This window comes from Globicephala melas, chromosome 6 (genome assembly GCF_963455315.2).
Source record: "Globicephala melas chromosome 6, mGloMel1.2, whole genome shotgun sequence".
Classification (NCBI taxonomy): Eukaryota; Metazoa; Chordata; class Mammalia; order Artiodactyla; family Delphinidae; genus Globicephala; species Globicephala melas.
The window spans coordinates 105227468-105252132 of record NC_083319.1 but is presented as its reverse complement, the minus strand read 5'-3'; the positions used below and the strand labels follow the sequence as shown (position 1 = coordinate 105252132).

Below are 24665 nucleotides of genomic sequence, written 5' to 3'. Positions count from 1 at the left end.
AATGGTTCATCAGCAGAATAATCTTATATTGCACAGCACAGAACTACAGTAAAATCCCAAACTGTAGAGTGCAGGCCATTCTTAAATAGAAAAGCTTAAAATAAGGTGCTCATGCAATAATTACAAAAGAATATGAGACTAAAAGTCTTCAGAGTGGGCAGATGTGCTCCCAGGGATGAGGTTGGGAAAGGATCTGACCATTATTTTCTTACAAGCAATTCCATGGTGTATTAAAGTATATTATTTAAGATATAAGACTGATAGTCATTTTGTTGATTCTTTTCATAGTCTAGTAAGACCAGAAATTACCTGTTACTTTGCATTCACATACATGTAACATGGTAACTTTAGTTTTTAAGATTAAGAAAATGAATGCAGTAGGATATATGAATTATTCAGTGAATGGTGTTGAGACAATTGGGCAGCTATCTGGAAAAAAATTCTAGAAGGATAAAAGATTGATATGAAATTAAAGGAAACCATTAAAGTACTCAAAGGAGGGAATTCCCTGGTGGTCCAGTGATTAGGACTCTGCACTTTCCCTGCCGGGGGCCCAAGTACACAGGGAGAAAAACATATGGCCAGCAAAGAGCTAATTTCCTTATTTTTTAAAGAACTACTATAAATCTACATTAAGAAAAAAAAAACAACCCAGCAGAAAAATGAGCAAAGGAAGTGAACAAGTAGTTTACAGAAAGAAAAGCAGATATTTCTAAAATATGTAAAATGTTTAGCCTCATTATCATACCATCTTTCATGACTCAGATGGGTTGAGTCATATTTTTTAATGATACTATTTTATATTGGTGGAGGTGTGGGGAAACAAGCACTTTCATATATTGTTGGTAGAAAAATTGATGCAACCATGATGGAGAACAATTTGTAGCATTCAATTTTTAAATAAAGATTCCCTTTGCCCCAGCAGTTCCACTTCTTGGAATTTGTCTGATGGGCATACTTCAACACATGCAAAAATTATGTCTGTGTAAGAATATTGCAACATAGTTTGTAGTAGCAAAATGTTGGAAACAATGGAAGTGTCTGCTAATAGGGGACCGGTTGCAACCATCTCCACAATATATCATCAGTGAAAAAAGCAAAAGTGCAGAGTTGTCCTACCATTTTGGAAAGAAAAAAAAAGAGTACATCCATATCTGTTAATATTCTGGAATGACACACAAGAAGCTGGTAACAATGGTTACATCCAGGGAGGGAAGTGAGTGGCTAGATGATAGGGATGAGAGAGACTTCTTTTTTACCGTGTGCTCCTTGGTATCTTTGAATTTAGTATTAATGTACACATATTACTTATTCCAAAAATGAAACAATTTTTTTAAAAAGCATAGCGGGGGCTTCTCTGGTGGCTCAGTGGTTGAGAGTCCGCCTGCCCATGCAGGGGACATGGGTTCGTGCCCCGGTCCGGGAAGATCCCACATGCCGCGGAGTGGCTGGGCCTGTGAGCCATGGCTGCTGAGCCTGCGCGTACGGAGCCTGTGCTCTGCAACGGGAGAGGCCACAACAGTTGAGAGGCCCGTGTACCGCAAAAAAAAAAAAAAAAAAAGCATAGCGGGACTTCCCTGGTGGTGCAGTGGTTAAGACTCTGTGCTCCCAATGCAGGGGGCCCAGGTTCGATCCCGGTCAGGCAACTAACTAGATCCCACATGCATGCCACAACTAAGGAGCCCACCTGCCGCAACTAAGACCCGGCACAACCAAATAAGAAAATAAATAAATAAATATTTAAAAAGAAAAAGAAAAAAAAATCATAGCATTTAAAAAAATACATTTATTTACTTATTTATTTTTGGCTATGTTGGGTCTTCGTTGCTACGCCCGGGCTTTCTCTAGTTGCAGCGAGCAGGGGCTACTCTTCGTTGCGGTGCATGGGCTTCTCATTGCAGTGGCTTCTCTTTGTTGCAGAGCACTGGCTCTAGGCATGTGGACTTCAGTAGTTGTGGCTCGCAGACTCTAGAGCGCAGGCTCAGTAGTTGTGGCACACAGGCTTTGTTGCTCCGCAGCATGTGGGATCTTCCCGGACCAGGGCTTGAACCCGTGTCCCTTGCATTGGCAGGCAGATTCTTAACAACTGCGCCACCAGGGAAGTCCCCAACATAGCATTTTAAATGCCCAATAATAAGAGAGTATCATACAGTCATATGATGAATTACTATGCAGCTATTAGAAAACATGTTTTGGAAGAACAGAGATGCTTATTATGTGTAAAATGAAGAAAGCATGATTTTAAATTGTATACAGAGTTTCCCAGTTTTGTTTCGTGTATGCCTAGGAAACAGATGGCAAGGAAAAGAACTCTACCAAGTTGTTAATAATGGTCATCTCTGATTGATGGGGTTATGGGTATTGTTTTTCTTCAAGCTTCTCAGAATTTTCCAAGTGTTTCACAATGAGAATGTTATCATTCCAGGGAGATGTTATTTTAAATTAACTAATCCTCTCATCTATGTGCACCATATGTCAGTCTTGCAAGATTTCAGCATCGTATTTTATTCCCAGAATTGACTGTGAAGCAGTTGTTCTTCAGCTAGATTTAAAGTAAACAGTAAAGTCATTGCACCAAAATGAGCTTTGAGTTGTTTAAAAATATGGTGGGGGATGCTTTATAGTTTTTTGTTTTGTTTTGTTAACTTTGTCTTTTTTTTGGCTGCATTGGGTCTTCATTGCTGTGCGCGGGCTTTTTATAGTTGCAGTGAGCGGGGTCTACTCTTCATTGCGGTGCGCGGGCTTCCCATTGCAGTGGCTTCTCTTGTTGCAGAGCACAGGCTCTAGGCGCGCAGACTTCAGTAGTTGTGGCGCACGGGCTTCGTTGCTCCTGGCATGTGGGATCTTCCCGGACCAGGGATCAAACCTGTGTCCCCTGCATTGGCAGGAGGATTCTTAACCACTGCGCCACCAGGGAAGTGTCTGTCTTATAGTTTTGAAAGTTCTTACCTACCCTTCTCCTCATTCCTGTTTAGTTTAAAAAACAAAAAACAACGAAAAGAAAACTTTATTTACCCCGGTGGGGGGACCCCCAACTTAAATACCCAGGTCTAAACCAGATCTAAGGTTCCTCTTTTCAGAGGAAAAGAGTGAGAATTGAGCAACTTTTCTCCCCATCCCCTCCTTCCCAAACCTCACCTCTCGATTGAATTGAGTTAACTAACCATACGGAGATTAAGGTCTGTGTAGTTTCATGTCTGGTTGAACAAAGTAGATGTGATTTCTGTTTCTGCCCTCAGGGCTCTATCAGATCCTCTAAGCTTTTTCCTTCTTCCAGCTCCTGAACCTGTCATTACTTCTAATTGTGCCCTCTCCGGCATGCCTCTCTTCTGCACGTCTCATCTTCAGCGCGTAAAACAATCCTAGACATAATAGGACGGAAGGAGGGAGGAAGAGAGGGATAGATAAATGGATGGATGGGTAGCAAGTTCCATTATAGAGTGTTCTGCTTATTAGGGGGGCACTCAAACATTATTCATTATATAGTTAATCTTGAAAAATAGGCCAGTTTTCCAAGGATGAAATTTGAGTTTGAAGGTTAGCTGTCATCTTTGCAACTCTTGATAAGAGACATAGAATGCCTGGTCTCAACTTTATATATGGACTCGACTCTAGTTTCTAACTCAATACCTGGAGTAAATTATTGTAAGTGCTACTACACATAATAGGGTCACCTCCACTATTTGCTGGATGTGTAGGATTGACACTAAAGCTATGGAAATGGAATGTATAGAACAAATACTTAATGCTCTATTGAAACTTAAAGGCTATTTAGGACACTCCAATATAGTATTAGCAATGGTGTTCCCTTTATAAAGTTTATATTTAGTTAAATCATAAGAATGGAGGGAAAAAAAGGAAGCATATCATGAAAAGAATAAGCAATGTGCCAACCGGAGTCTCTGTAACTTTCATATGGAGACCTTCAGGAACCTTTAGGAAGTTCCAAAGTCTATCTGAGCCTCAGTTTCCTCATTTGCAATATGAGAATAATAATTATACTTCCCTCCTTAAGTTGCTATGAGAATGGTTAATAGGTGCTCAATAAACATTAGTTGACTCTGATTCTAAGTCTGAATTAACATTAAAAAAATCCTTCTGCCTGGCTAGGCAGCACTTTAGGCAGTAGGTAACTAAGCTGTGATTTGGTGGAAAGGGACAGCTCAAAACCTAGAGAAAGTGAGCATGTACACTGAATAGTTTTTTTTTTTTTTTTTTTTAATTTTTGTTGTTTTTCCAGGTGAGCTGGCATTGGAAGAACTTAACGGAACTGGATCAGCTCTGGATGCTCAAATGTTTACGGTTTAACTGGTACATCAATTTCTCTCCAACTCCCTTTGAGCAGGGTATATGGAAGAAACACTATATTCAAATGGTGAAAGAACTCCATGTTACCAAGCCCAAGGTAAATTTGGGGAAAGAAGCAACAAAATTACAAACATCCACTGTGTAGGAATGCTAGAACTAAGGCTAAATGATCAATCTGGACGTTGGGGAAGGCAGTTGACTCAAAGGAAATATACTATCGATGTGACTTTAAAATTCTCCTTTTCTGAGAACTTGATGGCGCTTTTCAAGGTATCCATGTGAGTTGAGAACTGTCACCTGACACTGCCAAACCACAGTTCCACCCAGGTTAGGACTGGGAGCTCCTCGCTCTTCAGATTCCTGGATTTCTGTGTCTCTGGCGCCTATACCACAGAGTTCTGACACTGGGATTCTGGGGGAGTGTGCTGTCCTTATTACCTATGGGTCATCACACTTTACATAACTGATTCAAATTGTCTATGATTCTACCAGACGAGCTGAAGTTTATTTTTGTATCATTTATAAAGAAGAGTTTTGCAATAAATTAGTAATTAGGGAAGGGCATATGGGCATGTTAAAGTTCTTTTTACCCTAGAAACTAGCAATGTAAAGCATGTACATATAATCCTAAAAAGTAAATAATCTGAGCATAATATTTTCTAGTGGTTTTGCACGCATTATAACCAATGTTTATGTTCATTCTTGGAGTCACCGTTAATTAGGTAACTTATGGGAAATTTTTATGAGCTTTTTCTTTATGGCATGATCTAATATATACTTACGGAGTTATGCAGTTTTGTACAGTAGATGAGTTCCTGAAAAATTATGTGTAAATTAAAATTTTTTAATCATTTTTTAAACCACAGGGGTTTTCTGTAAAAAAGCTGCAGTGAATCCTTTTCAAATTGAAGAATCCGTTTGAGATATGAAGAGTCAGCTCCTGAGCTATTTAGAGTGCTCATTTAGGTTTCGTTCTATTGTTTGCTCGAAGAAGAATCCATCTACATTTAATAGAGTAATAAACTATGCATAATTAATATTGTTATAATCGCAATGATAAAACTAGTCTTTCTGAGTTCAATAATTGGTGTGCTCCATGAAGATTTCTTTAAAAAAGAAATTTTTTTTGTTTGTTTTTTTTTTGCAGTACGCGGGCCTCTCACTGTCGTGGCCTCTCCCGTTGCGGAGCACAGGCTCCGGACGCGCAGGCCCAGCGGCCATGGCCCACGGGCCCAGCCGCTCCGCGGCATGCGGGATCCTCCCGGACCGGGGCATGAACCCGCGTCCCCTGCATCAGCAGGGGGACTCCCAACCACTGCGCCACCAGGGAAGCCAAAAAAAGAAATTTTTAAACTGAACTGGTAGACAAGTTATTTAAAAAATTACAATAGCTATGACTTTTTATCAAAACACTTTTCTTTCTTTTTTTTTTAAAAAAATTTATTTTTACTTTTGCCTGCGTTGGGTCTTCGTTGCTACACGCAGGCTTTCTCTAGTTGCCACGAGCGGGGGCTACTCTTCGTTGCCGTGCATGAACTTCTCGTTGCAGTGGCTTCTCGCTGGGGAGCACGGGCTCTAGACATGAAGGCTCAGTAGTTGTGGCTCGCGGACTCTAGAGCGCAGGCTCAGTAGTTGTGACACACAGACTTAGTTGCTCTGCGGCATGTGGGATCTTCCCGGACCAGGGCTCAAACCCGTGTCCCATGCATTGGCAGGCGGATTCTTAACCACTGCGCCACCAGGGAAGTCCCCGTGAGGCTTTTCTTGACTCTCGCTCTCAATTGTAGGCAGGAAACGGCATTCAATGGCTGAAGCATGAGCTGGTCTGAGGCAGAGGAGAGAAAAGTGATTAACCAACTTGTAGAATGAAAAAAGGTTTTGAGTATTATATACAACACTGACTTTAATGCTTCATCTTCAGCAATAACTCTTTCTCCATAAAATATTTATGCATAACTATATTTTAAAATAATGAATAGTTCTGATGCAAGAAAATTGCCACATCTTTGCTTAGTATTAAATTTCTGTAGGTAGTACTTTTTAATATACCAATTTTAATACCAATTCTACATAAACTCTTTCAGAAAATAGAGGAAGAAGGAACACTGCCCAACTCATAACCTTTATACCAAAACTAGATAAAGACTTTAAAAGAAAACAAAACAAAACCACAGACCAATACCCCTCATGAACACAGACATAAAAATCCTTTAAAAATATTGGCAAATTAAATCCAGTAATATATAAAAAAAGAATAATAAATGATGACCAAATGGGATGTATCCAAGGAGAATAAATTTGGCATAATATTCAAAAATCAATCCATGTAATTCACATAATAAAAGAGAAAAGATGTATGGTCATTTCAATATATGCAAACAAAAGCATTCAAAATTTTTTCAACATTCACGATTTTAAAAATTCTCAAAAAGACTTTGGGTAAAGGGAATAAGATTTTTGTTTACTTAACAGAAAAGTCATCAGTTTTTCTTTATTACCTATTCTGTTAATGGGTCAAATATTGTGTACTTTTCAGAATTAATGACGCTTATTTATATATAGTTAGTAGCATGCACGCCTAAATTTTCTTCCCTGAAATTGCTTTTTATTATCATGTATTATTTATTCCCAATGGTGTTAAACAAGACCTCTTCCAGCAAAAACAGACAGATTTCATTCAATATGAACTCAGAGAAATGAAATGAACGTCCATTTTATTTACTTTTTTTATTTCATTTTTTTGTCTGCGTGTCTGTGTGGCTTGGGATTTTAGTTGCCTGACCAGGAATCGAACCCGAGCCCTAGGCAGTGAAAGCACAGAGTCCTAACCACTGGACCACCAGGGAATTCCCTGAATGTCCATTTAAAATGAGATCTGCACAAAATATTGAATACTAAACCAGTAATGAGCTATCAGTTATATAAATGTAAAATGTCTTCTTACTCTATTAATTGCAATCACTCACTAAATGAGTAAATATTTATTAAATACTGTTATGTGCTAGGTGCTAAGAGTACAATGGTCTTAACCCTGCTTTCTGGAAGCCTAGTCTAGTGGCCCAGGACACAGACAAGCAAATAATTACAACGTTGAATACTAAGTGCTATCTGGTAGTAGAAATATATACAAAGAACAGTTGAAACAAGGATAAGAAATTAACCGACTCTGCTTGGAGAGACTGGGGAATTTTTTAATTTTCACAAACAAGTCAAGCAAACCAATTTACTGAGCAAAGCTTCCCTAATCTCTTAAAGAACAAAAATTAAACCTTTAATGGCTTCTCAGCATACCACTACCACTTCCCTTAGGCTACAACCACATAAAAACCTTATGAATTTTATACACAAAAAATAGATTTTCATTTGGGGCAATTAAAGCAGAAGTATTCAGGGCTTCCCTGGTGGCGCAGTGGTTGAGAGTCCTCCTGCCGAGGCAGGGGACACGGGTTCGTGCCCCGGTCCGGGAAGATCCCACATGCCGCGGAGCGACGAGAGAGGCCACAACAGTGAGGACTCGTGTACCGCAAAAAAAAAAAAAAAAAAAAAAAAAGCAGAAGTATTCTTTGCGAATGGCTGAAGTTTTGATAACTGAAAAAATCTATGAAGTCTACCCCTACATAATCGAAATTGTCTCTGTTTTAGGTATACTTAGGGCTGGGGTACTTTTTTTAGAATGTGTATATTTTTATGAATAAATTAACTGCAGTTGTGGAAAACTGTACAATGATATTGTAGGAGAGGGGACAGTTCAGGATAGAGAGGTTCAGTGTGTGGACTTGAAGCAGGATAGTCCTGGATTCAAATTCTGACCCTGGGTCAATACTTACGTAGTAGTAGTGAGCAAATTAATTAGTTTATCCTATTTCAGTTTCCTGTTCTGTAAAATGGGAGTCGTTACAATTACCTTTTAGAGTTATTGTGAAGGTTAAATAAAGTAACGCATGAACACTTCTGAGACAGTGCCTGGCACATAGCAAGCAGTCCTGGGTTGGTGGCTGCTATAATCATCGTCACCATTATCATTGCCATCACGGTGATGATGATGTTCTTTGTTTTACTTCTGTTATTATTATAGTATTTTGGGAACAGAAATAATTAATTTTCTTCTTCTAGACACCTCCAAAAGATGGGTTTGTGATCGCTGATGTTCAACCAGTTACAAGCAGTTCTCCAGAGGAAAAGCCATCCCCTTCATCAGCTTTCCGGTCCTCTTCCTCTTTGAGAAAGAAGAACCACCCAGGGGAGAAAGAACTCCCACCCTGGCGATCCTCTGACAAACATCCAACTGATATCATTCGCTTCAATTACCTGGACAACTGTGACCCCATTGAGCAAAGCTGGCAAGGGTGAGAGTCATGCCCTTCTCCACTTCTTTTGCTTTTAGAAACAATCTACTGACACTTCAGTCTATGAAAAGATGAAAACAGAACTTACTGTGAAATACAAATGCTTTTCACTATGTAGAAGCAAAAAGTAATTGAAAAGTAAATGAACCATTATTGGTAAATTTGTCCGGTTCTTTAGGATTTGTTTGCATTTTGTAGCTGTAATGCTTTCCTTACAGCTTCTTTTAATATTTTAATACCTCAAATTCCAATCCAGTACCATAAGGTTCGTTCTATTCTTTTCTTTTTCCTTTTCCACAGTTGTATCTCCCTTCCGTGACAGAGGGATATACAAATATGTACATCTCCATATACATATCTCCATATATATACATATATAATTTTGATTATATATTATATGTACATATATAATTTTATATAAAATGTATTATATATAGTACATACACAGAGTATATATTTACTTAACAAATTCTGAAAGTAATTTCAGAATTGCTAACTCATATCATTATCGAAACAAATCTAACTAGAATTCAATATTTGTTTCTGGTTCTTTTTGCCTTTAGCCTGGGTATATACTCATACTACTGTGTTCAAAAGTCATGTGGGTTCTTTTCTTTAAATATCCCTTTCCCCATGTGAGTATGTTACGTGATTCTAGAGTTAAAACTATACAAAAAGCGTACAGAAGGTGGACTCAGAGAATCACCCCCTCCATCTTCTCCACTCTACCTCACACTCATCTTTTCCACTCCATTCCCACTTAAAAATCTCGTGCGTTTCTGGTTTATCCTCCCAGTGTTGCTTTTTGCACAACGTTGCAAAATATGCCATTTTTCAACTCTCTGATCGGCAAAAACTTTAAAGTTTGTCAATATATTCTGTTGGTGAGGCTGTGGGCCAGCAGGCACCCTCATACACTGCTGGTGGGAATACACATTGGCGCAAACCTTGTGGAGAAAAATTGTACAGCATCCAGCAAAAAATATCTGTATTTATTTTGACCCAGCAATCCCACTTCTAGGAATCAACCTTGAAAACACCAAAAGTACGTCAGCACAAGGATATTTATTGCAGTATTGTTTATTACTTTGAAATATTGGAAATAACTTAAGTGCCCATAAATAGGAGAGTGTTTGTTGAATAAACTATGTATGGTCCATTCACACAATGGAGTATTAGGCAACTGTAAAAATGAATGAGGAACATCTCTATGAACGGGTAAGGAGTGATTTCCAGGGTACATAGTTAAGTGAGAAAAGCAAATTGCGAAAGAGTGTCTCTAGTATCCTACACATAATGTAGAAAGAAAAGAGAGTAAGAAAATATACATCTGTATGTACATATGTATCTGTTCATTTGTTAACACACACACACACACGCATGCACACAGGATAAACAAGAAATTAAGGAAACAAAATTTGAAAATGTTTTAATACATTTTTCATAGTTTTAGGTTCTATTTCAACAGATTAACATCAAGGCAGCATAAGATAGTGACAGTGTACAGGCTCAGGGGCCATACTGCATGGGTTCAAATCCAGACTCCCACACTTCTAGCTGTGTGACCCTGGGGAGTCCCTTAACCTCTCTGTGCCTGTTTCCACCTCTGTAAAATGGCAATAGTAGTAATACCCAAGTCATAGGATCACTGTGAGGATTAATATATGTAGCATGCTTATAATAGTGCCTGGCACATAGTAAGTAAGCATTTTTTTTTTAGTAGGATGGCTTCTAAAAGGATATTATTTGGCTAAGAAAGGAAAGGGTAATCCCAGAAGGCTTGATGACTTAGGAACATTCAAATTACTTTGGGGTCCTTTGGAGGTGAGATGAGAGTGGTATCCCTAATTAAGCAACAATTGAGCTCTTTGAGAGCACAGACTATGCCTTACTCATCTTTGTTACCACTGACTATCATTGCAATACTCATTAAATGGTGGATTTCAAAGGAAGTGTAGCCTTTTGATCATGAACTTCACATTCATCTAGTTGTATCAGAAAAAGTCTAAATAGTTTGCTGATAATTTAGAAAGTTCGAGGGGGGTGGTGGGGAGACAAGGTATAAAACAGAGTTTGAAAGAAATACTACTGTTTACATTTAAATGGGTGGAGGAGAAAGATACATATATACACATTCATATTTTTATATACATACAATATCTCGGGAACAGACACAAGAAACTGATACTACCATTTGCCTTCAAGGAGAACGTTAAGTTGGAGACAAGGATGGACAGGAAAGTTTCACTGTATATCCTTTTGAACTCTTGAATTTGGAACCACTGTGAATGTATTAACTGTGTATTGGTCGGTGTATCCCTGAGGATAGTGTCTAAGTTTGTATGTGGCCCTTAGTCTGGACTAGGTTGGTAAATTAGAGAGAGGCAAATTTAGTTACCTAGGCTTATGAATGGTACATTAACCTGAGAAAAACCAATAGTCTCCTGAGTTTTCTGTGAGACTCAAATACTATTTGTGAAAGGCAATAATTACATTAAATATACTTAACACTCCAATTAAAAGGCAGAGATTATCAGAATGGGTAAAAAAGGCAAAAACCAACTATATGCTGTTTTACAAGAGCTACACCTTAAATACTAAGGCACAGTTAGACTTAAAAATAAAGTGGTAGAAAAAGACGTACCATACAAAGAGGAAGCATAAGAAGGCTAGAATGACCGTTAATATCAGTTAAAATAGACATAAAGACAGAGTATTCCCAAACAAAAAGAGGGACATTTCATATGATGATACAGGGATCTATAAACTAAACAGAAAGACATAACTGTTGCAATGCATATGTACGTAATTACAAAGCCTAAAGGTACAGAAAGCAAAAACTGAAAGATTTTAAAAGATAAACATACAGTTCCACAAACATTTTTTTTCAAGTGCATGTGCTACATTCACTAAAATAGACCAGATGCTTGAACTCTTCCAAGAGTCAGTGCTGTAGGGGGAAAAAAGAGGCGGGGGAAAATGTTCTAGACATAAGAGACATAACAAACCAATGCAGTTGGAATCTAGGCAGGATCTGGTTCAAAAAAGAAAGACTATAAAGGGCACTCGGGTTAACTGCAGAAAGTTAATATGGACCATATATTAAAATGACATTAAAGAATTACTGCTCATTTTCTAAGGTATGATGGCACTCGTGTGGTTAGGTAGGCAAATGTCTTTACCTTAGGAGATGAGTGAAGTATTGGGGAATGAAGTGTCTGCAATTTACATTTTTATGGCCCAGGGGAGGGGAAAATATATATACACATACACAGAGATGAAGCAAAAATAGCAAAATGTTATCAGTTGTTGAATCTAGTTGGAGAGTATATGGGTAATCACTTTACTGTTCTTTCAACTATTCTGTATGTTTGAAATTTCTTAATTAAAAGCTGGTGGAGGGCTTCCCTGGTGGCGCAGTGGTTGAGAGTCCGCCTGCCGATGCAGGGGACACAGGTTCGTGCCCCGGTCCGGGAAGATCCCACATGCCGCGGAGTGGCTGGAACCGTGAGCCATGGCCGCTGAGCCTGCGCGTCCGGAGCCTGTGCTCCGCAACGGGAGAGCCCACAACAGTGAGAGGCCCGCGTACCGAAAAAAAAAAAAAAAAAAAGCTGGTGGAAATTTTTGAAAATTAAGTATCAGGAAATATTTGGGCAAAGCTGGTCTTTTTTGGTTTTGTTTTGTTTTTTGGCCGCGCAGCTTGAGGGCTCTTAGTTCTCCGACCAGCGATTGAACCCGGGCCCCCTGCAATGGAGGTATGGAGTCTTAACCACTGGACCGCCAGGGAAGTCCCAATAAAACTCTTTATAATGAAAATTCAAATATATGCAAAAGTAAAGAGAATAGAACCTCTTATAACCACCATCCAGCATTAACAGTTTCCAACACATGACCTGTCTGGTTTCATTCATTCCTCACCCACTCTGCTGTTCCCCCTGGTTACTTTGGAGACAAATCCAAACGTCATATTATTTCATTCATACATATTTCAAGGCCTCTCCTTAAAAGATAGACTCTGTCTAAAAATCATAAGATGATACCATATCACTTCTAAGTCAATGAATGATGCCTTAATATAATCAATCAAGAATCAAGTCAGTTTTCAGGTTTCCTTGAATGTCTCATAAGGGTTTGATATTTTTCAACAGTTGATTTGTTTAATCAGGTTCCAAATAAGGTCTACATATTACATTTGGTCCATGTGTCACTTAAGTTTTTGGGGTTTTTTTGATCCATAGGTTTCTTCTCTGCCCTCCTTTTTTTTCCTTGCAATTTGTTTATTATAGAAATCAGGTCATTTACCCTACAGACCTTCTCATCTTCTGGTTTTTGGGGACTGTACTCCCAGCATGTTCCTCTGTCTCCTGTACAAGTACCAGTCTTCAGATCTGGAGGCCTGAGTATGTAATGCTCAGGTACTTCCATCATGAGGCACATGGTTTCTGTTTGTCTCTCTTTTTGTGATGTTAGTGGCCATTGATGATCATTGCCTTAGTCCATTATTTTAGGCAAACTTTTTCTGGAAAGGGCTGAACAGCAAATACATTAGGCTTTGCAGGACATATCTCTGTCATAACTGCTTAACTCCAACACTGCAGCCTGAAAATCGCCATTGACCATATGTAAGAAGTAAGAGTGACTGTGTTTCAGTAAAACTTTATTTACAAAAACAGGCATGAGTCTGCATCGGCCTCTGGGCTGTAGTTTGTGGATCCCTACTTTGTCCTATTACATACAATAGTTTTAGAAAACAAATATTAGTATTAATACAAACAACAGGATTGCTGAAAACAGTTTAAAATTTCTTTGCCTGTGTTTTTGTCCTTAGGATATATTCTACTAAGACTATTCAGACAAATTACTATGTTAAAGTCCCACGAAGTAATTCCTTTATGTGGGGTAATGCCACCAACTGGAGAGATAAGATCATTTGTTTCATTTTGTTTTTAGATTTTTGGGAATTTTCTTCCTTCATTTTATTTTATAATTTTGATATGGTTCCAAAGTCAGATACACAAAACAAAGTGTATTTGGAGAAGTCTAGCTTCTGTTCCGACCCCTCCATACTGTTCCCTGTTCCTGACTGGAACACAAAGGAATCCTGCTGATAGGTAACTAGTTTTCAAAATGTCGTGGTGCAGTCCTTCCATTTAAAAATATATAAACAAATACACACACACACACACACACACACACCCCTTTCTGAAAGAAATGGTGTCACACAATACATACCACTTTATCCCCCTTTCTTTTTTCATGTAACAATATATCCTGGAGATCACTCCACAGTTATATAAAGAAATATTCTGCCTTCCTTTTTACAATTCACAGTCCTCCATTGTGTGGATGTGTCAGAGTTTATTGTACCCATTCTCTATTGATAGATATTTGGCTTGTTTCCAGTTGAGTGAAGACAATCTTTTAAACCACAGGTACAACAAAATCAAATGGACAAACAGCTATGCCAACCACCAAAGCTTTAAAATGATATTTATAATTTTTCCAATGCTTTCCAATTTACAGAAGAAGGAAAAGACACGAAATGACCCCAGATTTCAACCGACAGTCACGTGATAAGAAAAATAAATCACAGGACAGATCTAAACTAGGAAAAGCACAGTCACTGGTAAGTATTTCTTACAAAAGATTCCCCAACATGATGTTAATGATAATTGCTGGATCTCTAATCCTATTTGCAGGATTGAATTTGGTGTTTTTGTTTGTTTTAATTTTAAAAATTATTTATTTATTTATTTAATTTATTTATTTGGCTGTGTCAGGTGTAGGTTGCAGCATGCAGGGTCTTTGTTGCAGCCTGCAGGATCTTTCGTTGCAGTGTGTGGGCTCAGAAGTTGCTGCGCGCAGGCTTAGTTGCCCTGGGGCATGTGGGATCTTAGCTCCCCAACCAGGGATCGAACCCGCGTCCCAGGCATTGGAAGGCGGATTCTTAACCACTGGACCACCAGGGAAGTCCCCGAATTTTTTTTTTTTAATCAGAATCATCAAGTGGTGGTTTAAATCCTAGTCTCCGACACTGACTGACTAGCTGTGTGACCTTGAAGATGACCTTTATTTTATCTCTCTGAGCCTCTGTTTTCCCACCTGTTTAAAAAAAAAGAGAGAGAAAAAAGCTTGGATGAACTGATGTGTATGAATCTGCTTTGAAAACTGTACAGTGTAAAGGGAGCATTATTATCATTGGTTCTTCCTTCTTCTGTGAGTCCTTTGGGGTGGGGGGAGGAGAGCCTATAGAAATTTCTCTATAGAAATTACTTATCTGTAGAGTGAAGGTTCCACTAATCTAAGAAAAAGGCATGATTTCCATAGCTTTCCTGCCACCAATGGAACATGATTATAAAAGTGCATTTCAAATAACTTCAGAAAAAATGAATTAAGAATTTTCTTTTCTTTCCCTAATTAAAAAATAGCTAACTGACTACCTAATAAAAGTCAGTGATTATGACTAGGGAGCATTATTATTTCATAGCAGACTTTCCCAAATTGTGGTTCTGTACCCCCAATAGATCCCTTTCAGCACATATGAGAATCTTTGGAGCAAAGTTGAAGGGAATAAGGGTGGAATAAACAGTTTCTATTAGTAGTAAACATTTAGAAAAAGGCTGCGGATACACACTCAAGGAAAATTAATATAAAATGGGTGTCATTTGGGAGAGGAATAAGTGTGTACTCGTGAATAAATCACTTTTATAGTTCTCCTTTAAAGCTCAATTACTTTCTGTTTAAATGCATTTTCAAGTGTTATGTTCCAAAAAGAGAGATGAGCTTTTTAAGATAGGGTAGTCTGTATTCTGAGGAGCCAGTGTTGTTGGACTGGGTGAGGCTTATCACAGACATATGTACAGATGCCCAAGGGAATGGGGAAGCTTAAAATAGAGCAGTAAAGTTGTCAGTGAAAACCATTAATTGAGAAAAATAACTTTATGAGGCTTATCGCCCAAGCCATTCAGGCATGCTTCTGCCTAGTTCCCTGGCCCCTCCTAGGCCAGCAATAGAAGACATATCTGGGGGAGAACAGGGAATTTGAAGGAAGATAAAAGTTGGTGATGTATGCTTACAAATTATCAGCACAATCGAAGCTTTCTCTGGCTTAATAAAAACAAAACAAAAATCAAAGGCTAAACAGAAACCTTCCCTCTGGGTTTTTGATGTTTACCATCTGGCACACACTAGCAGGCCTTGCTTAAGTGAAAATAGTCATTATAAATTAACAACTTCAAAAACTGTGCTAATTAAAGCTGAAAGGGAAGCCAGGGCAAATTAAACAATGATGGAGAACCATTAAGCTATTAATAAGTGAAGTGTACAATTGTATCGATCTACTTGTATTGTTTCTGTAAATATGCTAATTAGAATCACTATTTCTGGGGACTTCCCTGCTGGTCCAGTAGTTAAGGCTCCGCACTTCCTCTGCAGGGGGCGCGGGTTCGATCTGTGGTTGGGGAACTAAGATCTCACATGCCTCATGGCGAGGCCAAAAAAAAAAAGAAAAAAAAGGTTAAAAAAAAAAAAGAGAGAATCCCTGTTTCTGCTTAGTTCTGAGGAGCACAAGGCATAATTAAACCCTCCAAAAGTGAGCTAGGATTTTTGACTCTGTAATGGTGTCCGCGATAAGCCTGCTGTTTGGACCACAGGCTGCAGGTGGCTAAGGCCCCCTCCCCCCGAGGTGCCAGTTTGCCCCACTGCCCACCACATCCCTCAGAGGAAAAGAGCAACCTCCTAGATGAGGCAAGGTGATTGTGAAAATGAAGAAGTAGTGGCAGTGGGGCCTGAGAGGAGAGGAAATGGGTATTGAGGAAATTCAATTAGGGGACATAAGAAAAGTAGGGAGTAAATAAAACTCCAACAAGTGCAGCTGTAGAGAGAGTGTGGTAGACACAGCCTGGGTGTCATTGCAGTGGAGAAAATCCCGTATTCATTAGATAGAAAATCCTTGCATCATTTAGACAGTTTATCTAGGAAGATTCAGGAGGAACTCGAGAAACAGGTGACTAGGCAAACTTAGGGGAACACGTTATAAAGCCAGGATGAGAAGGACAGATCACCAAAGCCCAGGAAGGACCTGAGGCCTGAACACTGGAGTATTCCTTGCCCCTCTAAGTGGCAAAGGGGTATGTGATACTTGGAGAAGTTAAATCTTTGTGAAATGGAAGGGTTGGGGACTTCCCTGGTGGCGCAGTGGTTAAAAATCCACCTGCCAATGCAGGGGACACGGGTTCCAGCCCTGGTCCAGGAAGATCCCACATGCCGTGGAGCAACTAAGCCCTTGCCCCACAACTACTGAGCCTGCGCTCTAGAGCCTACGAGCCACAACTACTGAAGCCTGTGCGCCTAGAGCCCGTGCTCCGCAACAAGAGAAGCCCCCCACTAGCCACAACTGGAGAAAGCCCGTGTGCAGCAACGAAGACCCAACGCAGCCAAAAATAAATAAATAAATGTATTTTTTTTTAAAAAAGTGAAAGAGTTGGAAGGAAAAAAAAAGCGCGGATGTAAAGTACAAAGAATATTCCTTAGGCCATCTCTCCAGGGCGTGGCTGTCAGGCCACTGAGACATTTTCACTTTTTGCCTGTCATTACTTAGAGCCTTCAAATGTGAGAGTTCTTCCCCATATCAGAAACATTCTCCAGGAAACAGTTTCAAATCCACGTATATTGCTGTGAGTTGGTGATGTTTTCTATTATCATTAGGTTTGCATTCTCAAAGCCTGCCCCTCACAAGGGTACCTGATTTCCCTTTTTTTAAAAAAAAAAATAAATTTATTTATTTATTTTTGGCTGTGTTGGGTCTTCGTTTCTGTGCGAGGGCTTTCTCCAGTTGCGGAGAGCAGAGGCCACTCTTCATCACCGTGCGCGGGCCTCTCACTGTCACGACCTCTCCCGTTGTGGAGCACAGGCTCCAGACACGCAGGCTCAGTAGTTGTGGCTCACGGGCTTATTTGCTCCGCGGCATGTGGGATCCTCCCAGACCAGGGCTCGAACCCATGTCCCCTGCATTGGCAGGCAGATTCTTAACCACTGCGCCACCAGGGAAGACCCTGATTTCCCTTTTAATTCTAGCACTGCCTCATCATAGCTGCTTCATTGAACCACCTTTTAGAGTGAATCACTGATAGAAGATGGGAATAAAGCCTAGATCCGATCACTAATGCTTTGTAATTTTGAAGGTGGTTTATTAAAATTATATAAATATCAGGAAATGCCCATTACCATTAGTTATTATGACAAAATTCCATACAGAACAAAGCAATGAAAAAATATAAACACCACAGGACAGCCGGGTACCATCTTAAACTTCAGAGATTTTCCGATCTTGTGTAAAGACGTGAAAAAAAATTTTTTGTTAAATCTTAACAGCTGACCCCACGATTCCTCTTTGGGAAGGGGAAGGAGGGAGCTGTCTCCCTGGGGGAAAGCCGCTGAGGGACTTGTAGGGAGGGATGACACCTCGAGGGCTTGGATGCTGCAGGCACCTGGGCTCCAGAGGAGGAAAGCCTGCGGAGGCTGGAGATTAGAGGAAGACCTTGTTGCTTCTGCTCCTGCAAGGGGAGTGGAGGGGGAGCAGAGAGAGGGGAGGAGAGAGATAAGACCAGGAAAGAGAAGCCAGCCTGATGGAGAGAAGCTGAGACAGGGAAGGGGAGAGGGGCCAGGTTAGTGCTGGATAGTAACCCATCCATTCCCATCAAATTTTTTCCCTATTACTGGGATGTAAACCCCGCCTTCCAACTCTCTAGTAAATTCTACTCAATTTACACATGGAAGCAAAGTCTCAAAAGTCTAGAAACCGGGGACTTTCCTGGTCGTCTAGTGGTTAGGACTCCACACTTCCACTGCCAGGGGCACGGGTTCGATATCCCTGGTCGGGGAACTAGGATTCCGCATGCCGTGTGGCACGGCCATAAGAAAAGGGGTGGGGGGCAGCAAGAATGGAAACAGGGGAAGAAGTTAGGAGAGATGCTGGTAGCTCAGACCAGCATGTTAGCGGTGGTATTGGTGAGGAGTGATCATATTCTGCATTGTGGTAGATTGGATGTGGCATGTGAAGAAAAGAGGAATAAAGGATGACTTCACTTTCTAATAGTAGAAAGAAAAAAAGAAGTCTAGAAACCTAGAAAGCCCTTCAGGACAATTCACAAAAACCAAGGGGGTGAGCTTTGGTCTTCCCAGGGCCTGGAATTGGGACCCCAGGGACCCCAGCTGATATCTTGTTTCTCGTCTGTTTTCGTTTTTCTTTTTTCTACCAAGTTAAGTATAAAAACAACTACCTTTTTGTCTCACACTCAACGGAGGTTAGAAGTCCTCACTTTCTAGGTTCTGATCTGGCCAAGAATTTCAAAAAGCTTACTATTCACAGCATTCAGCTAAACACAAGTAACAAAAGCCTCTAATTGCCGGTTTACTGTTAATTGCTTTAGATAAGACTTTATCTTTTCCTGCGCTTTGCTAGCTCCAGCCTCTGCAGTTACCTTCTTGACCTCTTTCCAGGATAACCTGATTCTTAGTGTCTTGATAGTTTTGGGGGTTTTTTTAGGCATACTTTACAAAACATTTAATTCACCATTTCAAGTGTACAATTCAATAACTTTTAGTGAAATTAGCAAGTTGTGTATCCATCAACATAAATCAGTTTTAAAACATTTCATTTTAAAACCCCAATAAGATCCCTTATGCCTATTTACTCTTTTTCTTTTTAACATCTTTATTGGAGTATAATTGCTTTACATTGTTGTGTTAGTGTCTGCTGTATAACAAAGTGAATCAGCTATATGTATACATATATCCCCTCCCTCTTGCGTCTTCCTCCCACCCTCCCTATCCCACCCTTCTAGGTGATCACAAAGCACCGAGCTGATCTCCCTGTGCTATGCGGCTGCTTCCCACTAGCTATCTATTTTACGTTTGGTAGAGTATATATGTGCATGCCACTCTCTCACTTTGCCACAGCTTACCCTTCCCCCTCCCTGTGTCCTCAAGTCCATTCTCTATGTCTGCATCTTTACTCCTATCCTGCCCCTAGCTTCATCAGAACCACTTTTTTTTTTTCTAGATTCCATATATATGTGTTAGCCTACAGTATTTGTTTTTCTCTTTCTGACTTACTTCACTCTGTATGACAGACTCTAGGTCCATCCACCTCACTACAAATAGTTCAGTTTCATTTCTTTTTATGGCTGAGTAATATTCCATTGTATATATGTGCCACATCTTCTTTATCCATTCATCTGTCGATGGACACTTAGGTTGCTTCTGTATCCTGGCTATTGTAAATAGTGCTGCAATGAACATTGTGGTACATGACGCTTTTTGAATTATGGTTTTCTCAGGGTATATGCCCAGTAGTGGGATTGCTGGGTCATATGATAGTTCTATTTTTAGTTTTTTAAGGGACCTCCATATTGTTCTCCATAGTGGCTGTATCAATTTACTTTCCCACCAGCAGTGCAAGAGGGTTCCCTTTTCTCCACACCCTCTCCACCATTTATTGTTTGTAGATTTTTTGATGATGGTCGTTCTGACCAGTGTGAGGTGATACATCATCGTAGTTTTGATTTGTATTTCTCTAATCACGTAATGATTAGTGACGTTGAGCATCCTTTCATGTGTTTGTTGCCAATCTGTATATCTTCTTTGGAGAAATGTGTATTTAGGTCTTCTGCCCATTTTTGGATTGAGTTGTTTGTTTTTTTGATATTGAACTTCATGAGCTGCTTGTATATTTTGGAGATTAATCCTTTTTCAGTTGCTTCGTTTGCAAATATTTTCTCCCATTCTGAAGGTTGTCTTTTCGTCTTGTTTATGGTTTCCTGTGCTGCACAAAAGCTTTTAAGTTTCATTAGGTCCCATTTGTTTATTTTTGGTTTTTTTTCCATTTCTCTGGGAGGTGGGTCAAAAAGGATCTTGCTATGATTTATGTCATAGAGTGTTCTGCCTATGTTTTCCTCTAAGAGTTTGATAGTGTCTGGCCTTACATTTAGGTCTTTAATCCACTTTGAGTTTATTTTTGTATACGGTATTAGGGAGTGTTCTAGTTTCATTCTTTTACATGTTGCTGTCCAGTTTTCCCAGCACCACTTATTGAACAGGCTGTCTTTTCTCCACTGTATATTCTTGCCTCCTTTATCAAAGATAAGGTGACCATATGTGCGTGGGTTTATCTCTGGGCTTTCTATCCTGTTCCATTGATCTATATTTCTATTTTTGTGCCAGTACCATACTGTCTTGATTACTGTAGTTTTGTAGTATAGTCTGAAGTCATGGAGCCTGATTCCTCCAGCTCAATTTTTCTTTCTCAAGATTGTTTTGGCTCTTCAGGGTCTTTTGTGTTTCCATACAAATTGTGAAATTTTTCTAGTTCTGTGAAAAATGCCATTGGTCATTTGATAGGGATTGCATTGAATCTGTTGATATCTTTGGGTAGTATAGTCATTTTCACAATGTTGATTCTTCCAATCCAAGAACATGATATATCTCTCCATCTGTTTGTGTCGTCTTTAATTTCTTTCATCAGTGTCTTATAGTTTTCTGCATACAGGTCTTTTGTCTCCTTAGGTAGGTTTATTCCTAGGTATTTTATTCTTTTTGTTGCAGTGGTAAATGGGAGTGTTTCCATAATTTCTCTTCCAGATTTTTCATCATTAGTGTATAGGAATGCAAGAGATTTCTGTGCATTAATTTTGTATCCTGCTACTCTACCAAATTCATTGATTAGCTCTAGTAGTTTTCTGGTAGCATCTTTAGGATTCTCTATGTATAGTATCATGTCATCTGCAAACAGTGACAGTTTTACTTCTTCTTTTCCAATTTGGATTCCTTTTATTTCTTTTTCTTCTCTGATTGCTGTGGTTAAAACTTCCAAAACTATGTTGAATAATAGTGGTGAGAGTGGGCAACCTTGTCTTGTTCCTGATCTTGGAGGAAATGGTTTCAGTTTTTCACCATTGAGAACAATGTTGGCTGTGGGTTTGATATATATGGCCTTTATCATGTTGATGTAGGTTCCCTCTATGCCTACTTTCTGGAGAGTTTTTATCATAAATGGGTGTTGAATTTTGTGGAAAGCTTTTTCTGCATCTACTGAGATGATCATATGGTTTTCATCCTTCATTTTGTTAATATGGTGTATCACATTGATTGATTTGCATATAGTGAAGAATCCTTGCATTCCTGGGATAAACCCCACTTGATCATGGCGTATGATCCATAATGCTTTGTTAAGCTTTCTCACTTTTTCATCCCTGTCTGGGTCAAAAGAGGAGGAAAAAGGAATATTCTCTAAAGTGATTCCTGGTTCATGTCATGGAAAGAATAATGGTTTAAGAATCAGGACACCCAGGTTTCTAGCCTCAGCTCTACCGTTAACTAGCAGTCACTCAAGCTATTTGAGTTTTCATTTCCCCATTTATAAGTTTGAATTACATCTTTAAAGTCCATTCCAGGCTAAAGTCTGGATCTGTGGACCCCCATAGTTTCCTACCACATTTACTCTCTGCTCTCTCCTTATACCAAAAAAGAAGCCAGTATATTCATGAATTCTGATTGTAAACCAATAAAAACTGGTTTCTGTCTTCCATCTTTCTCTTTGAACTTTAGAAAACTTAATTAATTACAACAGAAGAATTTACAAAACACAGTTTATGCAGTGGCTTCCTTGCAGGCAATCTTTAATAGATTCCTTTCAAATTCTGACGAAACCCCCAGGTATTCGTTTTATAACGTCTGTTTGGTTTGGATGTGCAGAGGTAAAAATATCTAAAGGAGAGATTTTTATTTATTTAGTTCAGTGAAATTCCTGAGAATTCCATTTGGAAGGAAGAATAAGAAAGAGTATGGGCTTTGCGGTCTGAGAGACCTGGGCTTTTTTACTTAACAGCGCAACTTTGGATAAGTTACATAACCTCTCTGAGCCTCAGTTTCTTCATCTATAAAATGGGAATAATGATACCTCCCTTGCAGGACTGTGGTGAGGACTAAATGCCGCCAGGTATATATTAAGTACTCAATACGTGTTCGTGTTCTCCCCCATTAAATACCATCTTCTTTTTCACTTTGCTGAACAAGAGCACAGGCTAGGGACTGAAACAGCCTAGGTTCAATGCCTGATCTCACAGTCTTAGCAGCTCAGTGATTTGGGCCAAATTGTTAGCAATCTCAGAGGCTCTGTTTCCTCGTCTGTAGAATAGAGTTAGTAACAACAGTGCTCAGCTCAGAGTAAGCGTCAGTAACTAGCAGAAGCTGTCGGAGTCACACCAAATCATCATGGAGACAGCAGGGGCCAGTGAGAGTGCTGACGGTGAGCAGCTGCTGAGACGCTGCTGAGCGGTCAGCCACGTGGCCAGGAGGAGGCTCCAACCTGTGGAATAAGCTTTGTTTCTTGCTTTTACCTTTACTTTCCCCACTTTTCTTTGTCTTCTTTCTCACAGTTTCCTCTGTGTAGAAAATAGTTGCAGCCAGAGCTATAGGAAATGTAAGCCATATATTTTCTTTTCCTGCCTGGCCTCCATAACATCTTCTGCCTGCTCATTACTCCTCATCTGTGTGGGGTTGTTTTTTTGTTTTGTTTTTTGCTTTTTAATTTAGCTGCTCCGGGTCTTAGTTGTGGCACGCAGGATCTTTAGTTACGGCATGCAGGCTCTAGTTCCCTGACCAGGGATCGAACCTGGGCCCTTATGCATTGGGAGCGCAGAGTCTTAACCACTGGACCACCCGGGAAGTCCCCAGTGTTGGGTTTTTGATTCCACGCTCCCAGATGGAATAGCGTGTGTTAAACTCAGCGCTGTGAATTCTGTCTTGTGCGGCTGCGCTGCCTACTAACTACAATATGGGCTTTTGTTAATTTCTGATACCTACAAGACCAAAAGGCTTCATTGCTAAGAATCCTGGGGGCAAAATTAACTCTCAGGAAGGGCCACTGCTTAGAGTCTTTGCATTTCTCCTTTGCCTCTGAAGGAGCATAGTTTACTTGTTCTGTCTTGTAGCCTCTTGTTTGATCATGCTACCCATAATAAATTACCCTGGCATTTCCAACAGGAGTGATTCTACCTGCTTCTCTTGCCCTGGGGCCAAATGGCTGCTTCTTTTTACTGAAGAGTTAAGCACAAAGTATTTGACAAAAATGAGCTTCTCTTGAGGATCTACCAGAAAAGAAGAACCGTGTTTATGAGTTATGTGATATTTTTAGTTATATACATATTAGTTATGATGGGTATTGTAATCACTGTTATTACTGGGGTTTAAAATATATGTGTGTATATGTGGTGTATATGTATGTGCACGTGTAAAACATTTTGTAATACAGTATTTTACCACAAACTACAGTAGAAGCCAATATTCTACGACATGGATGTTTTGAAATATGAATACATGATCCCTACTAACAAACAACCATTGGAATGCGTTGGAGCACATCCCTACTTTATGCCACCTACTTGGGAGGCTGAATGGCACCATCACATAATCTTGGATTGATTGATTTATTATTTTTTTAATTTTTTGGCCACGCTGTGCAGCCTGTGGGATCTTAGTTCCCCCACCAGGGATCGAACCCGCGCCCCCTGCAGTGGAAGCATGGAGTCTTAACCACTGGCCCACCAGGGAAGTCTCACAAAATCATGGATTTAAGTTTCAAAACCCTGGCTAGAATTTTCTGCCTAGCCTTCCTCCACAGCTGACAGTTTCACCCCGAGTTAAAGACAAACCAAGAACAAAGACAGGCCTGGGGCTTCTTTAAAGCTGTGTTGATTATTTCTCGCTCACACCTTCCTCTGTTTCTCATAGAAGCAGAGTAAGCTAGGAGGAAAAGAGAGCACCCTCTTCGTCGGTGTCACCTGGAGGGGTGATCAGACCGTCCGGGCAGCCTTCTGGGCTCGTAGGCAGACAGAGGACAGCAGGGGTCCTCTGCACAGAATCCCCAGATGGTAAAGTCCCGGAAGCAGCTCCATCCTGGGGGTGAAGCATCCACTCAGCTGAAGCCAGGATGAACAGTCACCCCGCTTAGAC

General features: G+C 39.9%; 1 protein-coding gene across 4 annotated transcripts in view; it reads left to right on the top strand.

Moving 5' to 3' along the window:
• The window catches only part of FBXO16 (F-box protein 16), a 57472-nt gene that overhangs the window by 23247 nt on the left and 9560 nt on the right, over positions 1-24665 (top strand). For all 4 annotated transcript variants that reach the window (XR_009564409.1, XM_060301308.1, XM_030879123.2 and 1 more), the window contains exons 5-7: positions 4241-4405; positions 8422-8654; positions 14178-14280. Coding sequence is in view for 3 of the 4 variants with exons in the window: in XM_060301308.1 (XP_060157291.1) it covers positions 4241-4405; positions 8422-8654; positions 14178-14280 (501 nt within the window). In the remaining variant the exon portion in view is untranslated. The remainder of the gene's footprint in view (positions 1-4240; positions 4406-8421; positions 8655-14177; positions 14281-24665) is intronic.